We start from the raw sequence: 18,038 nt of genomic DNA, 5'->3' as shown, positions 1-18,038 counted from the left end.
AATTTGATAATATTTACGATATCAACTTGGCTTCCAAACACGACGCTTCATACTCTAGGGGCAGTTTTGATGATTCCAGGTTTGTGAGGAGGACCACCTTATCTACAATATTTCTATCAAAGGCTTACTGAATGACGACCTTGTGGTAGCATAGTGGATCGATCTAATTGGCAATACGGTACTGAGGGATCGATCCACGCACCGACAAATGATACTTTTTCCTATATATATACATATATATATATATAAATATATATATATATATATATATATATATATATATATATATATATATATATATATATACTAGCTGTTGGGGTGGCGCTTCGCGCCACCCCAACACCTAGTTGGTGGGGGCGCTTCGCGCCCCCCCCAAGCCCCCCCGCGCGCGTAAGTCGTTACGCGCCATATTAGTTACGCGCCATTGTAGTTGTGTCCCTATGTCCCACCTGTGAATATAGATATATATATATATATATATATTTTTAACTACGTAAAACTTGCGAATATACAACATTCTTTGCTGTCCCATTGTCTGTGCATATAAATAGATTGTTTACCGACTCTTGAAAATGCAACATATAATGGTCCATGGGAAAACAATCCGTATTCAGATCTATACCTCATGATTCTAATGATTGCCCTTGAGCTTTGTTGATGGTGATTGCTAATCTACCATTCCCTGTGTCGCCATCGTCATTTATATATCCCCTTGTGCCCCCCGGCATCCCCTTTGTAGTTTTGTCCCTGTGTCCCGGTCGTCATTTGTGTCCCGGTGTCCCAGTCTGTGATTTCTCTTTGAGTGTCCCGGGCGTCATTTATATTCCATGTGTCCCGGTGTCTCGGTCGTCATTTATATCCCCCTGTGCCCCCCGGCGTCCCCGTTGTAGTTGTGTCCCTGTGTCCCGGTCGTCATTTATATTCCCTGTGTCCCGGTCGTCATTTGTATCCCGGTGTCCCGGTCTGTATATACATTCGTTTTTTAGTTTTGTTTTTCTCCTTTATTTTTTTCCTTTTTTAGTTTATTTAGATTTTTAGATTTTTTAGTTTTTTTATTAGTTTTTCTTTTTTTTTCTTTTTAGTTTTTTTGTAGTTTTTACCTTTTTTTTAGTTTTTTTAGTTTTTTTACTTATATCCTGGTCGTCATTTATACTCCCTGTGTCCCGGTCGTCATTTGTGTCCCGGTGCTTTGTTGATTGCTAATCGAACATTCCTTTTGTCCCGGTCGCTTTTTATTTATATTTTTTTAGTTTTCTTTTTCTCCTTTATTTTTCAGTTTTTTCCTTTTTTTTAGTCTTTTTTTAGTTTTTTTTTTAGTTTTTTATCTTTTTTTAGTTTTTTTTTAGTTTTTAAGCTTTTTTAGATTTTTTTATTTTGTTTTCTTTTTTTTGTAGTTTTTACCTTCTTTAGATTTTTGCTTCTTTTATTTTTTTAGCTTCTTTAGTTTTTTTCGTTTTTTCTTTTTAGTTTGTTTGTAGTTTTTATCTTTTTTATTTTTTTGTATTTTTATTCATATTTTTTTAGTTTTCTTATTCTCTTTTATTTTTCAGTCTTTTCCTTTTTTTAGTTTTTTTCTTTTTTAGTTTTTAGTTTTTTTTTTAGTTTTTTACCTTTTTTTAGTTTTTTTAGTTTTTTAGATTTTTTAGTTTTTTTATTAGTTTTTAGTTTTTTTTGTAGTTTTTGCCTTTTTTTTAGTTTTTTCAGTTTTTTTTAGTTTTTAGTTTTTTACCTTTTTTTAGTTTTTTTTAGTTTTTTAGCTTTTTTAGTTTTTTTTTCTTTTTAGTTTTTTTTGTAGTTTTTACCTTTTTTAGTTTTTTTTCTTATTTTGTATTAGTGTGAAATAATTCAGACGTCATATGCGGACAAACATGACGTCACCTGATCCATCCACAGATCCACACACAGACAACTTATTTTTATATATATAGATATATATAACACAGGGCTTTCAGGACTTATCCCAGGGCTACAGTTTCGCATCCTTAGTGCTATTTTATTGACAGCCTAAAAATAAAAATTAAACAATAAAAAGAATATTGGGTAGACTGAAGGATGCTATGAGGACAAATCAATCTTGTGATGACTGAACTCAAATTTAGTCTTGTTCCTCCAAAAAATAAAGAAAAGATAGAAAACAGATGAAAGAGAATGTAAAAGGAAATACAACCAAGTATTTAAGTACAAGCACATGAATTACCTTATAATACCGTATAAATCTTGTTTAAAAATTGTAGCTGGCAAGCCTTAAGTAACATTCTCACCAGTAATAGAATATTTTTGGCAATCCGACATCTCAGCTCATTCGCTTCACTAATATCGTTAATATAAAAGCAAAGGAAAAAATATCTGGTTTCGAGCCTTTTAGGGCAGTATCCACCACATTTCGCTTCTGGGTAGCCACACAGATTAATTCTTAGTCTTCAGTTTCCTCAGCATCATCACTCGTTTCATTACTTTCCTCGATAATTCGTGTGACAAGAAAAATTGTATGTTTAAACGAATCAAAAAATAACTTCACGTAGTTATATCCTCTAAAGCTGCGAATTCTAGAAAGTTCGCTCTTATTGATAATCATGAGGAAATATGCAGGACTCGCCCAAACTGCTCTGTGAGTGCCACTGATGGCCTCTACGGCCAGTTTTGTAAGTCAGCTTCAAAACCTGTTGATTTATTATACCTGATCCTGCTCTCAATGGAATGCAGTGGGACTGATTCTGGCGCTTTGCCAGAATGTTGCAATGCTTGGAAATCAAATTTAGACAGCAGTCAAACCGAGCTAGACAAGTTGTTATTTATATTGTGCTTTCAACGATGGATTGGCTTTATATTGACTCTAACCCTCAAAATTCTCTTGACTCAATCTTTTCTCAACCTTTTCAAACCCCATACCCCTCAAACAATATTTTCATGATAGAGTAACCTCTTCCACGTAGTACTATTGTCAGTCTTAGAAAATACTGAGCTTTCAAGGGACAAATTAAACATAAAACATATATGAAAGCTGAGTTTCTTCATAATGTCAGAAAACAACATTAAATCTAACTTTAATTCATTTTTTAATAAAAAATATCATTTTGTAAGTTATCCCTATAAGTCAGAAAATAAAACTAAATCTAACTTGGATACATTTTTGTGTACGGAATTTCAAAGAAAAAGAGCATTTTGAATTGTTTTTTTTTTCAATCTGCCAACATTTTAAGCTGCATTAAATTTATTTCTATGTTTGTTCTTGATAAATGCATGAGACAAAAATGCCCTTTCAACAAGCACTGACCTTTGGAAAGGAACAGGCAACTCAGGGCTTTATCACCAAGGCTTTATATTCTTTTCTTGCTCGTGCCCCGCAAGTACCTTGTCCACTCGTACTTTTTCGCTCTGAACTGTTCGTTTGGGATTGTTCTCCATCAGGAAACTATAAAGTTGTGCCAGAAACTTCACACTGGTTCTTAATGAGACAAAAATCCCAAAATTGTAATTTCTTGTTCATGGACTCAATCTTGTCAGATACCTTGAAAATGTTAATGAAACTGTCCTATTATTTTACACTAAGTTTATTATTTTCCGAAATTTGTCACTAAGGTACGGAAGCTGCTGAATCAAGTTGCAACCATGGGACTTGGAATCCAACTCAATTGAAAAAGACTTGTGCTTCATTTTGTCTGTTCAAACAATCTTATAAGTACTTTTCCTCAAGAAAACCATCACACTTCTCTACGAGAAAGCAAAGTGACATGTAGGCTATCCATTTTTTCTTTATATAACTATTTAGAGAGTCCTGATTTTCTTGTACTTCGCTTAACATAATTCCCAACTTTGACTGCTTGGTCGAGAACTTCTTTCAGTGAATAAGGAAGGGTTTTGAAGTTAGGCTTTGCCTATGAATAGCGCAATGGCTTCAGGGAACATTTGCAGCTATGTCTTTCAAGTGACCTACCAAACCTTTGTAACATTGATTTACCGCCATCAGCAGAGATATCACAACAATAATCCCACCCAATTTGATGTTGGTTGAAACAAATTTCTATTGCATTAAATATGTCGTCACTAGTACATCTTTCAGAGAGAGGGTAGCAAATCAACAGGTGTTTCTGAAGGACATTTCTATTCAAATAGCTTGCAATTACAAGCAAAATTAGTAAACTCAAAACATCAGTGTTTTCACCCACTTGAATAAAAAAAAGGGGATTTTGCTTCAATAGTTTTGCTAGCGTAGATTCAACGACATCTGTCACAACCCTAATTCTCCTAGAAATTGCATTGTCTGATAAACGGATTTTCCCGTCTTAGTTGCATATTCTTCACCCAACATGCATTTGATAGTAACCTTAATGCAATCACAGATTACTTTTTGAGTAACTGCATGGTTTTTACCATGTTTCCCAATATGATACATGATTTCGTATGATACTTCCACTGAATTTTCCTTATCTCTGTTTGCAGATAAAAAAAAATGAAGTGACGTCTAGTCTTTTTGTTTACAGAGAAGTTACAAGAGAACTTTCATACGTCCATTTGACAAAATGTATCAACATATAACGCACAATGGTTTCTTACAGTCATTCATTAACCACGAATGAGGATCCATCAAAACCCATCAACTATGCTGTGTAGATGATCAATGCCAACAGCCCAGATATCGATTCCGCCATTACTTATATATCTCCCGTACCCCTACCCCCACACACATAGGCTTTTACGAACCTCCTAGGGTTACGCGTACCATAGGTGGGAAGCCACTGTGTGAGTTACTAACTGGTATTTATTCATAGTTATAACGTTCACACAATTATAACGTTCGCAACGCATAACCTTCACAACGAAATACGCACAATGTTCACAACAGTCACGGAAGCAAGAGCTGAAGCAAATGACTCGGATATTCACCATGATAATGTTGGGTGACCCATCTAACTGTCAGTTACCACATCTGTATTCTTTAACGTTATGCTTATTTGGCCAGCTCTATAATGCGTTGAAAGCAAAAATGAGATGCATTCAATATCAGATTTTTTTTTTGCGTGTTCAAACTTTATGTGTGCCAATTTTACATGCCTAATGTGACTCTATCTAGTCAAATTAGAGAGAGAAAAAAATGAATGAGACCCAAAAAGCAACAGCAGCTTACAAGATTTTCCTGGTTGTTACATCATAATAATATAGTTCGTAGTTTAAATATTGAATTACTAATTATACAGTTACTCTGAATAAAGAGCTTAGATAATCGGTACTGTTTTGTTTGCTGAGAAAAATGAGAGAAAATGAGATGGACTCAGTTAAGATCGCTTATGCTTACTCTAGCTTTAAAGTCAGCTCGCATCTTTTAAGTTAAAATTTTTATACAGATTTAATCGGTTCGTACCGCTTGAACCTTAAACAGAATTTTAGTGGTTCAAGCCCGATGTTCGGACCACTTCTAGATTATCAAGCCTCGGATTTGTAACACCTGTTTTCTAATTAGATTAAAGTAAATTTTACGTAAATTAGCTTTCTAAGTAAAATATAACCAGGTGTTCAAGATACGAGTTAAGCATTGTTTGGACACAATGGCTAACAAAAACGAAACAAATGAGTCAGTTATTTAGCATAATTTGTTGGGTGACATCTAACCGCAAGCTGCCATATCTTTAACAGTTTGTAATTACATTGAACATGTTCAACCATACCTAAATTGAAATAAAAAAATTGACATTCAATCACATAAACTTGTCTTTGTTTGTTCTAACATTTTTGCATCAAATTTCCTTGTTTTTCTCTATCCAATCGAAGGAGGAAAAGGAAATAAGTACCAGAAATAATAAAAGTCTACAAGAGAATACTTACGTTTTTCTGTCGACAGCCTCTAAACATGCAGGTACTTGTGTTGACTCGTAGAACAAACATGGAATTATCCTAGAAAGAAAATTAGAAAATTAGAAAAAAACTGATATTTCCTAAAAAGGGAATAAAATGCTTAAAACAAACCGATTTTTTTCAAAATTAGGAAGTGAGGAAAAAAGATTCAGCAGACAATCGCAATAACGTTAAAAGGGTGTGTATGAGGGGGAGGTGAATTCCAGATGATATACAGGAACGAGCAAAATAATTCAAAAGAGTAGGTAAGTAGTTGCATCAATTCGTAGGAATTAAGGGGGGGGGCAAAATGCATTTTTTAGTCTAGGGAGGGGACATTTTGTTGTTTATTTATTTATATTTTTGTATAGTGAAAATCGCAAAAATGTCATTTCCTAATGGAAATATCATAAGTTGTTTTCGAAAATCTAAGGAGGGGTAAAAAATTGGGTGATGAGCAAGTGCCCCCCCATTGATAACAGTGTTGGTAGAGCTTCTTAGTTACTTATTTCTAGTGGCACCCTCCTCTCCCCGAACCCCCCCCCCCCCAAACATCCATTTGATGTCTCGGGGAACGATCTTTGAAAGTTTCAAGCCGATTCGTCAGCCAAAGTCAAACATTCTAGGATCTTTTCAATTATTAAATAAAAAAAACAAGTTTTTTTAAATGAAAGTAAGAAGCGACATTAAAACTTAAAACGAACAGAAATTAATCCGTATATGAAAGGGGCTTTTCCTCCTCAACGGCCCGCTCTTTACACTAAAGTTTGACTCTTTCTCTTAACTCTACTTCTTAAAACGGTAAAAAACTTTAGCGTAAAAAGCGGGCCGTTGAGGAGGAAAAGCCCCTTTCATATACGGATTAATTTCTGTTCGTTTTAAGTTTTAATGTCGCTTCTTACTTTCATTTAAAAAAAAACTTGTTTTTTTTATTTAATTTCTGGACCTTTTTTAATTAATGCATGTTTTGATCTTGGCTCTCCACACATAAATAATTAAAACGAAATTTGTGTATTAATTTTTTTGTTTGGCTAAATGGCTTTCTCATAGTTTTAATCGGAAGATTTTGAGAAAAAAGGAGAGAAGGAGGAAGCCTAGTTGCCCTCCAATTTTTTGATTACTTAAAAAGGCAACTAGAACTTTTAATTTTTTTTACGAACATTTTCATTAGTAAAAAATATACGTAATTTACGAATTAACTTACGTAACAAACTTCTATATTCGTATGTTTTATTGCGTATATGAGGGAGTTCACCCCTCGTCGATACCTCGCTCTTTACACTAAAGCTTAAATTGTGTCCCAATTCCTTAAGAATGACCCTTGAATAACAAAGGCCGTAGAATAAATAGTTGAAATTACTTAAAATACTATAGCGTGAAGAGCGATGTATTACGAGGAGGTAAACCCCTCATATGCGCAATAATTTCTGCTCGTTTGAAATTTTAATGCTGCTCCTCACTTTCAGTGGAAAAAACTTTTCATATTTATTTTTTCATTTTTTTTTAAATAATGCTAGAAAATCCTGCGCTCCCTTCATGGAAATTTTTCCCCCCATGATAAATTGCTCCAAGGAAAGTTCCCCTAACATATCCCCCCTTTTCAACCCCCCCCCCAAACCAAAAATCCCCCTGAAAACGTCTGTACACTTACAAATAACCATTACTATACGTAAGCACTGGTCAAAGTTTGTAGCTTGTAGCCCCTCCCACGGGGACTGTGGGGAGTAAGTCGTCCCCAAAGACATAGTTATAAGGTTTTTCGACTACGCTGAATAGAATGACTATCTCAGAATTTTGATCCGGTAACTTTGGGAAAATAACTAGCGTGCGAGGGGGCCCAGGTGCCCTCCAATTTTTTTGGTCACTGAAAAAGGGCACTAGAAATTTTCAGTTCCATTAGAATGAGCCCTCTCGCAAGATTCTATGAACACTGGGTCGATACGATCACCCCTGGGGAAAAAAAAAACAAAAAACAAAAAAAAAACAAATAAACACGCATCCGTGATCTGCCTTCTGCCAAAAAATACAAAATTCCACATTTTTGTAGATAGGAGCTTGAAACTTCTACAATGGGGTTCTCTGATATGTTGAATCTGATGGTGTGATTTTCGTTAAGATTCTATGACTTTTAGGGGAAACTTATATATTTATATGGAACTTATATATATATATTTATATATATTTATATATTTTATGAAACTTATATATTTAAAATCAGCATGAAAATGTGATTCTTTTGATGTAATTATTGTTATAAAAATTCCGTTTTTTAGAGTTTTGGTTACTATTGAGCCAGGTCGCTCCTTACTACAGTTCTTTACCACGAACTGTTTGATGAACACATTGGTCAAGAATGGGCAACTTACATTTTTAAAGGTCTTTGTACCTGGCACTGCATTGGTCAGGTTTTCTCTGGAGGCTTATTTATTGGACTGCTCGACTATTATGAGAAAGACACTTTTCTTTGAAATTTAAATGGGGTTTATTTTAATTGTATTAAATTGATTTTAACTGAGTTATTATATTTTCAAACAGTCAGAATTTTTACTACACCCTAAGACCTCTCTTACACCTCGCAGTTGCGAGATTTGTCGATGCATCTCTCCAAACCCTAAAGTATACTGTAATATGTAATACATAAAATCAATTATAGTCAGGTCACAGCGTAGTGACTACGCTCTACTCATGATAAAACTTGAGCTTGGGGACTCAAATTAAAAACAAGAGCTAAGAGCTCATATGGCACTTGTGACGAGGCAAGAAGAGCTAAGAGCCAAGAGCTCATATGGTATGAGCTCTAACAAAATTCTAAGAATCAATAGATTGATTTAAAAGGAATATCCGAGGCTTAATGCCGGTCAGGATTTAAAATAAGAGCTCTGAGTCACGACGTCCTTCGAAACATCAAATTTTAATAAGATCCGATCACTCCTTCATATGTTAAAAATACCTCATTTTTTATAATTTTTCAGAATTAACCCTACACCCCCCTGAACTCCCCCATAAATATTGAATCCGTTCCGGTTATGTCAATCACATATCTAGGACTTGTGCTCATTTTTCCCACCAAGTTTTATCCCGATCCCTCCACTCTAAGCGTTTTCCAACATTTTATGTTTCCCCACCCCATCTCCCCCCAATGTCACCTGATCCAGTCGGTATTTAAAATAAGAGCTTTAAGACACAAAATCCTTCCAAGCATCAAATTTCATTAAGATCCGGTCACCCGCTCGTAAGTTAAAAATACCTCCTTTTTTCTAATTTTCTCGATTTAACGGTCCCCCCCCCGCCGTCCCAGATGGTCGAATCGAGAAAGCGACAGTTTCTAATTAAATCTGGTGTGGTTCCTGATACGCCTGGAAAATTTTATCGTCCTAGCTTACCTGGAAGTACCTGAAGTAGCAAAAACCGGACAGACAGACACACCGACCGACAGAATCTGCAATCACTATATGTCACTTGGTAGATACCAAGTGCCATAAAACTGAAAGATTGATGAATGATAGGGAAAGAATACAAAATCAACGCAATATCGTGTTAATTTCGAGGTTTATTTGAGGAACGGGAAATCATACTCGAGACGGCAGTGCGCATGTTTCAAGGCAAAAACCAAATTGGATATTTGTATGGAAAATATACAAAACCAATGTAAACTTGTAGCGATATAGAAATTTATCTTGGAGCTAAAGCCCCCCCCCTCCTTTTAAGTATGTGCCTGCTAGGGTGGATCTTAGAAAACGATTTTCTCTGCAAAATTAGTCAGTTCTGGTTGGGAAAATATATACAGCAGGCAAGAATGCGGGGAGGGTGAGATAGATCACAACTTCGAGAACGCACAAAAAGTTGAACTATATGGAAAATGCTAAACTTGATGGGAAACCATAAGAACTTCGAGATCTCTCCAGGGAAGAGGGGGCCTAAAGCCCCACCTCCGGTGCACAATCTTGATATAAACTGTACAATAAAAACGGAGAAAGACAGTTCCTGTCTAATCTCAAAAGTATCAAAGTCAAGTGCACTTGTCTCGCCTATTAGACGTTTCCCGGAAAAGCTGAGCAAAACCAGAAGACTGTCAAGTTGTAACAAAGAGTTTTTCAGGTGAATGCGTTGAATTGGACTTCAGGAACTTCGCCCACATGTCACGACTGTCAAACAATGTTTGATAATGTCATATTACCAGCCTCATGAAGTTGAGGTCAGCCAAATGTAACTTTATAAAGGTTTCTGGAATACAAACCCAACTCTTCGTTGAAGAGTATATTATTTTGTTGCAATATTTTTTTGTAGGCATGAGCTGAGTAAATTAAGTCATTCATTCATTTGTGACACTCAAGCCTTTAGAGGGTTCAGGGGGCCAGTCAGAGCTCTTTCATTTGTGGAGAATTCGGTTCGTTATATGTTTGGCTTATTATATGACTTCATCTCTTCTCGTATTAGGTCTAAATAGCGTTCTTGAATTCTTGAAAAAAATTTCATTTGATTAGTCTCTTATCATTTTTGACAGAATCGTTTTTTATGAGTTAATTTAAAGAACATTTCCAAACTTGTTTTCACCTTTTCTGCTTAAAAACTAGATGTTCGATTGCGATGGGAATTTTAGGCAAGAATCAAATATTCAGTCAAAATGTTGGATCAGCTGTAGTGGTGTTCAACAACCATAAAAAAAAAAATTAACTTTAAAATTTTGGGTGGATTATGAGGGGAATTTTTGATCATACGGATTGAAAATATGCAGATTTTTTTACTTCTACTGAGCTGAAGCTATCCAAACCATATCCATTTGGAAAAAGTTGATTATAGACATTTTAATCCACCATTTTATTACACAATCAAAGGAGTTGTCTTAGAAACTTTGAAAAAGACTCATTCGATTGGAAACTGAAAGGGCAAGTGCCCTTTTTCATTAGTCGAAAGTGAGTGGAGGGCAACTATTCCCCCTCCCACATCCAGCATTTCCCCAAACACATCTAATTAAAATTTTGAGATAGCTATTTTACTCAGCGTAGTTGAAAGGTCCAGAAATTATTTCTTTGAGGGTGACAATCCCCAACAGCCGTCAGGGCAAGGGTTGTAAGTTATACCCTTTGGGCTTTTAAGGTTCTTATAGAAAGCACTGACATAGAAACTTGAAAAAGAGCTCATTCGATTGGAAACTGCGAGGACTAGTGCTCTTTTTAATAGCCGAAAGTGATCGGAGGGCAAATGATCCCCCACGGCCATCATTTTTCTACCCAAACACTTCAGATCAAAATTTTTGGTATAGCTATTTTGTCCAACGTAGTTGAAAGGTTTGGAAATTATGTCTGAGGATGACCCACCCCCTAAGTCCTCAGGGTACGGGTTCTAAGTTATACCATAGGGGTGTATAAGGTTTTTATAGAAAGCGGTTGTCGTAGAAACTTCAAAAAGGGCTCATTCGACTAGAAATTGAGAATGAAATTTTTAATAGTTTCTAGTTTCTAGATTTTAGTTAAAAATTAGAAGTTTTTAATAGTCAAAAGTGATCGAAGGGCAAATGATCCCCACCAGAGCCATCATTTCTCCAATTATTTCCGATCAAAATTTTGATATAGCTATTTTGTTCAGCGTAGTTGAAAGGTCCGAAAATTATGTCTTTTGGGATGAAAACCCCTCATCCCCATCCCTGAGGGCTGTGGGGGGATTGCCCTCAGGGTATATAGACTTTTTATCGAAAGCGTTGTCTTAGAAACTTCAACAAGCGCTCATTCGATTGGAAATTGAGTGAAATAATATCCTTTTGATTCGTAAAAGTGATTAGAGTGCAAATACCCCCATCACGCCTATCATTTCCCCAAGCACATGACACCCCCCCCCCAGCTCCCAGGGCAAGGGTTGTAAGCACCAAAGTTTCTATAGAAAGCGTGGATTGGACTGGTGACAAGAAGCTCTAGTGCCTTTTTAAGAGTCAAAGTGATAGGAGGACAACAACCCACCCCTCCCGCAGACACACACGTCGTATTGTCCCGAAGTGCATCTAATAGAAATTTTGAGATAGCCATTTTATTCAAAATAGTCTGAATGTCATATAACAAGGCTTTTGGGGTTGAAACAAACCCTAGGGCCTGGGGGCAAGGGTCATAATTTATGTCCCGAGGCCATTTAAGGTTTTTATGGAAGGAATGGTTGTATGAACTTTAGAGGAGGCCAATTTTGTTGATAACTGGAAATTCCAATTCCCTTTTGAGAGTCAAAAGTGATAAAGAGGGCAGCTGGCAACCTTCCCCCCCCCCCCCCGACTACCCCTCTTCACCAAAAGAATCTGATTAAAATTGTGAGATAGCGATTTTGCTTAAATCAAAATTTTAGATGCAGGGGTTTTAGCATCCAATAGAAATTTTGAGACAGTTCTTTTATTCAAAATAAGTCCAATGATCATATAACAAGGCTTCTGGGGTTGATATAAACCACCAGAGCCTGAGGTCGAGGGTTGGAAGTTATGCCCCTGGGGAATTTAAGGATCTTATGGAAGGAATGGTTGTATAAGCTTTAAAGGTGGCTGGCTCATTTGGTTAAAATTAGAAGTTCTAGTGCCCTCATAAGAACCAATAGTGATGGAGGTCAACTTGCCCCCCCCCAACTACCCATCTTTTAACCAAACGCATCTGATTGAAATTACACGATGGCAATTTTGTAAAATAATCCACAGAACATATAACAATGCTTCCAGGGTTGGCATAACCCACCCCAGAGTCCTGGGACAAGGGCTTTAAGTTACGCCCTGGGGGCATATAAGGTGTTTATGGAATGTATGTAAAGGTATGCATGTTTAACTTCTTCTTTCCCAAAATATGAAGGGCATTAAGATGAGTTCTTAAGGGAATGTTGAGAGGAGTTTTGACCTAAGTCATAACATGTAAAGTGTATATGGGTTGTCAAAAGGGTATAACTGAGGAATGACTGAGTACATTAGTTGGAATTTTCAGGAAACGATAAGGGAGATGATCAATTAATCAAAAAGACAATATTTGCACGCTACTACTACTACTACTACAACTTACACTGCTTCTACTGCTACCACAAGTACTATTACTACTACCACTACAATCACTACAACTACTACTTCTGTAGCAAGTACTGCTTGGCTGAGGATACTGAAAAAAAAACCTGAGGAAACGTTGAGGGGAAAGTTGGACTGAATCAATACATACTATGTGAATACAAATTGCTGATACAGGCGTATCAGCAAGATTTTTGGAACGGCTCGTCATATCAAGAGGAAACTTCAGGAGCATCACGAGTGGGATGTTCAGTTGACCAAAAGGCACAATGTACCTGCTGCTACAGCTATTAATGCTGATGTTACTACTGTTACTACTAATAATTATACACTATTACTGCTACGACTGTTCCTACTACTACCACTACTAATATGATAATAGTTAGGACTATAAGTATGAAGGTGAAAAGTTGACAGAATATCGAGGGGGAATTTGAACAAAATCAAAACACACTAAGCGCATGCATTAAAAGAACGTATGGCAGATTGTTAAAAGGGCGTATGGCAAGATTTGATTTGGGTATTAAGTTGAAACTTTCGGAGAATCCTGAAAGGGGAAGATCAATTGACAAAAAGGTAATATATGCATATCATTACTAACATTAATACCACTGCTACTTTTACTTATGCTACTACTACAACTAAACCTAACTACTACTCCAATTGCAACAACTTGTAAGGCTTAGAGTATTAAGATGAAGAGGGTGACAAAAGGGTGTCAAAATCGCGCATCAACAATATTTTTGGAACGACTTAACCTGTCAAGGTGAAACTTCCAAGGAATCATGAAAGTGATGTTCAACTGACCAAAAGGTAATATGCACATGCTACTACCGTAATTAACACTGCTACTACTGCTACTACTACTAATACATCACCAAAACTACTGTGATAATAATACTATTAAGGCTAAGTCTATGAAGGTAAAATTTGGGAGATGGCAAATTCGATGGCAAATTCGAACTAACAAAAGACACTAAGTGCATTTAGATCAGTGGTTCCTCAACCGGCGTCCACATGGACCCTAGGGGTCCATGTAATATTTTCGGGGGTCCACGGGCAAAACACAACAAATTGGGGGTCCACAATGATATTTTGGGGGTCCATGAAGAAAACCAACTCAGAACGCCCTTTATTTTTAAAAATGTATTTTCTACTGTAATTTACTGTTCACTTTATATTGTGTTCACTGTGTGATACACCGTCAACACTTAGTTGCAAAGAAAATGAGTGCATGTCTGCATGATTCCCTTACTGTTGTAATAAAAGTAGTTAACCATATTATTTCAAATTCTCTTCGAGACCACCTTTTTCGTGAATTCTGTAAGCAAAATAGAGAAAAGTTTGGGCGGCTTATAATACATACAAAGGCGAGATGGCTATCAAAAGGGGAATTGTCTTAGGCGTTTCATTGCACTTTGGAATTCTATTGTTTCCTTTCTTGCTGACACACAACTTGGAGCAAAACTGCTTGCAAATAAATGTGATGCGTTTTACTTATCAGATATATTTGAATAATTTAATTCACTTAATAAACAGCACCAAGAAAACAATCAAACAGTTCGTGGTAACGAACTGTAGTAAGGAGCGATCCGGCTCAATAGTAACCAAAACTCTAAAAAATTGAATTTTGATATCAATAGCTACATCAAAAGAATCGCATTTTAATGCTGATTTTAAATATATAAGTTTCATCAAGTTTAGTCTTACCCATCAAAAGTTATGAGCCTGAGAAAATTTGCCTTATTTAGGAAAATAGGGGGAAACACCCCATAAAAGTCGTAGGATCTTAACGAAAATGACACCATCAGATTCAGCGTATCAGAGAACCCTACTGTAGAAGTTTCAAGCTCCTATCTACAAAAATGTGGAATTTTGTATTTTTTGCCAGAAGACAAATCACGGGTGCGTGTTTTTTTTTTTTTTTTTTTTTTTTTTTTTTTTTTTTTTTTTTTTTTTTTTTTTTTTTTTTTTTTTTCCAGGGGTCATCGTATCGACCAAGTGGTCCTAGAATGTCGCAAGAGGGCTCATTCTAACGGAAATGAAAAGTTCTAGTGCCCTTTTTAAGTGACCAAAAAAATTGGAGGGCACCTAGGCCCCCTCCCACGCTCATTTTTTCTCCAAAGTCAACAGATCAAAATTTTGAGATAGCCATTTTGTTCCGCATAGTCAAAAACCATAATAACTATGTCTTTGGGAATGACTTACTCCCCCAAAGTCCCTGGGGGTGGGGCTGCAACTTACAAACTTCGACCAGTGTTTACATATAATAATGGTTATTGGGAAGTGTACAGTCGGTTTCAGGGGATTTTTTTTGGTTTTGGGGGTGGGGTTGAGGGGAGGGGGCTATGTGGGAGGATATTTCCATGGAGAAATGTGTCATGGGGGAACAGAAATTCAATGAAAAGGGCGCAGGATTTTCTAAAATTACTATAAAAAAACAATGAAAAAGTAAACATGGAAAATTTTTTTTCATTTGAAAGTAAAGAGTAGCATTGAAACTTAAAACGAACAGAGATTATTACCCATGTGAGGGGTTCTAAAAATACTTTAGCATAAACAGCGAGGCATTTAGGAGGAGATAAATACCTCGCTCTTTATGCTATAGTATTTTTAGTAATTTCAACTATTCATTCTACGGCCTTTCTGATTCAGGGGTCATTCTTAAAGAATTGGGACAAAACTTGCGATTTAGTGTAAAGAACGAGGTATTAACGAGGGTACAAACCCTCTCATATACATAATAAAAATTAAAGAATATAAAAGTTTCTTACGTAAGATAATTCTTAAGTTACGTATATTTTTTACTAATAGAAAAATTCGTTAAAAATAAAAATTTATAGTTGCCTTTTTATGTAACCGAAAAATTGCATGGCAACTAGGCCTCCTTTCCCATCCCTTATTTCTCAAAATCGTCTGATCAAAACTAAGAGAAAGCCATTTAGCCAAAAAAGGAATTAATATGCAAATTTCATTTTAATAATTTATGTGTGGAGAGCCAAAATCAAACATGCATTAATTCAAAAACGTTCAGAAATTACATAAAAAAAAAACTAGTTTTTTTTAACTGAAAGTAAGGAGCGACATTAAAACTTAAAACGAACAGAAATTACTCCGTATATGAAATGGGTTGTCCCCTCCGCAATCCCTCGCTCTTTACGCTAAAGTTTGACTCTTTGCCACAATTCTGCTTTTTAATACAATTAAAAGCTTTAGCGTAAAGAGCGAGGGATTGCGGAGGGGACAACCCATTTCATATACGGAGTAATTTCTGTTCGTTTTAAGTTTTAATGTCACTCCTTACTTTCAGTTAAAGAAAACTAGATTTTTTTTTTTTATGTAATTCTGATCTGAAATCTAGTAAAAGTACTATTGCTGCTTTCCTAAGGAAACTACAGCTGTAGAAGAATAATATCAGGCGTCGTGCATTTGAACAGTTTCCTTGTTTGGCCTGTATTAACAGTGATTTGCAAGATGAAGATATTGCATTATATGGTGAATATTTGGAAAATATACATGAAGATATGCAAACTCGGGTTGGTGACCTGCTCGGGATGAATATACCGATTTGGGTTTCAATTCCTTTCGAAGTTAATGTTGCCATAATGTTGACATATCTTTGCAAGAGCCCCTCAACGAAATACAAAGAGATGAAATAATGCATGCAAAATTCAAAGATGAAAAGTACAATATATGGAAAATAAATGATGTTGCTACAAAGTACCCTTTGCTCTGGGATAAAGTGCAGTTCTACGTTATTGCTTTTCCTACATCTTATCTTGTTGAAGCGGGATTTAGTCGTGTTTCTCAAATGTTATCAGAAAATTGCAATAGACTTGACATTGTGAAAAGGGGCGATCCTCGACTATCATTAACATCAATAGAACCAAACATAAATAAACTCGCCGAGAAGAGCCAACCACAGGGATCTCATTGAATAAACATGCCTTTTCCTTTTTTTCTAATCACACACTTAATTTCAACTCCTTTTTAAACCAGTTTATATAATGTTGGAGTGAATTAAACTGTCTGAGGAGCTCTATTCTCCATGAGCTTGTGTTGCTTGCCCATGGAAGAAACATTGAAATATTGTAGTTATTATCACAATAATAGTAATATTAATAATAATGATAATTATTATTATTATTATTATTATTATTATTATTATTATTATTATAGTAGAATATTTTATTTGCATTAAATTAGTTTTCATTTAAAAATAAAGCTTAATCGTATACTATTTCTTTGACAATTAAAACCTTAAAATTTATATTACTGAAGAATAGAAAATTGTTCTTATGTCCAATAGCTATGAAGGGGTCCACTAAGATAAAAAGAAGGGAAAAGGGGTCCATGGGTAAAAAAAAAGGTTGAGAGCCACTGATTTAGATCGTCAAAATAGCGCATCTTCAGAATTGGTTTGTGTATTAAGTTGGAACACCCAGAGAATACTTAAAGATGAAGATCAATTGACCAAAAGGCAATATGTGCACATTACTACTAATACTACTGCTACTGCAACATTTAATAGTTCTACTACTACCATTACTATTGCTCCAGCTACTATTTCTATAGCAACTACTTGTAAGGTTAAGAGCATTAAGATGAGAATATACAGGCTATAGAGCAAATCGACAATATCGTAGCAATGGCTAATTGTATTAAGTTGAGGAATTATACTACTGCAGCGACTGCTGCTACTACTATACCTAAGGGTATGAGAAGGTTAAATTTTCAGAGAATATTCCTGAAAATTTTTACTGTACGGATGACAACCTGCCATCCGTATGCGGGTTGTCAAAAGGGTATATCAGCAATATCTTAGGAATAGTTTTGAGTGTGACATTAAAATTTACAACACTTTTCTTGGGGGATGTTAAACTAACAAAAAAACAATATTTGCATTATAATACTACTGCTTCTACTCCTACAACTACTACTACTGCAACTATTATTATTACTGCTACTACTGCTATTAAAACTAAGACTACCACAACTAAAACAACTTCTACTGCTAGTACTACTAGCTACTACTACTACTGATTGACCTAAAGGTATTAAGGTGAAAATTTCGGGCAATATTGTAAGTGTACTGAAATAAATCGAAACACACTATGCCCACATAGGTTGTTAAGAGGAAGTATCAGCAATGCTTCAGGAACGGTTGAGGGTATTAAGTTAAAAATTTCAT

General features: G+C 35.6%; 1 protein-coding gene across 4 annotated transcripts in view; it reads right to left on the bottom strand.

The window, feature by feature from the left end:
- The window catches only part of LOC136032262 (uncharacterized), a 137,135-nt gene that overhangs the window by 72,712 nt on the left and 46,385 nt on the right, over positions 1 to 18,038 (bottom strand). For all 4 annotated transcript variants that reach the window (XM_065712509.1, XM_065712510.1, XM_065712512.1 and 1 more), the window contains exon 4: positions 5,821 to 5,889. In XM_065712509.1, the coding sequence (XP_065568581.1) occupies positions 5,821 to 5,889 (69 nt within the window). The remainder of the gene's footprint in view (positions 1 to 5,820; positions 5,890 to 18,038) is intronic.

This window comes from Artemia franciscana, chromosome 10, assembly GCF_032884065.1.
Source record: "Artemia franciscana chromosome 10, ASM3288406v1, whole genome shotgun sequence".
Classification (NCBI taxonomy): Eukaryota; Metazoa; Arthropoda; class Branchiopoda; order Anostraca; family Artemiidae; genus Artemia; species Artemia franciscana.
The sequence above is the reverse complement of the archived record's forward strand: the minus strand, read 5'-3'. Positions and strand labels throughout refer to the sequence as shown.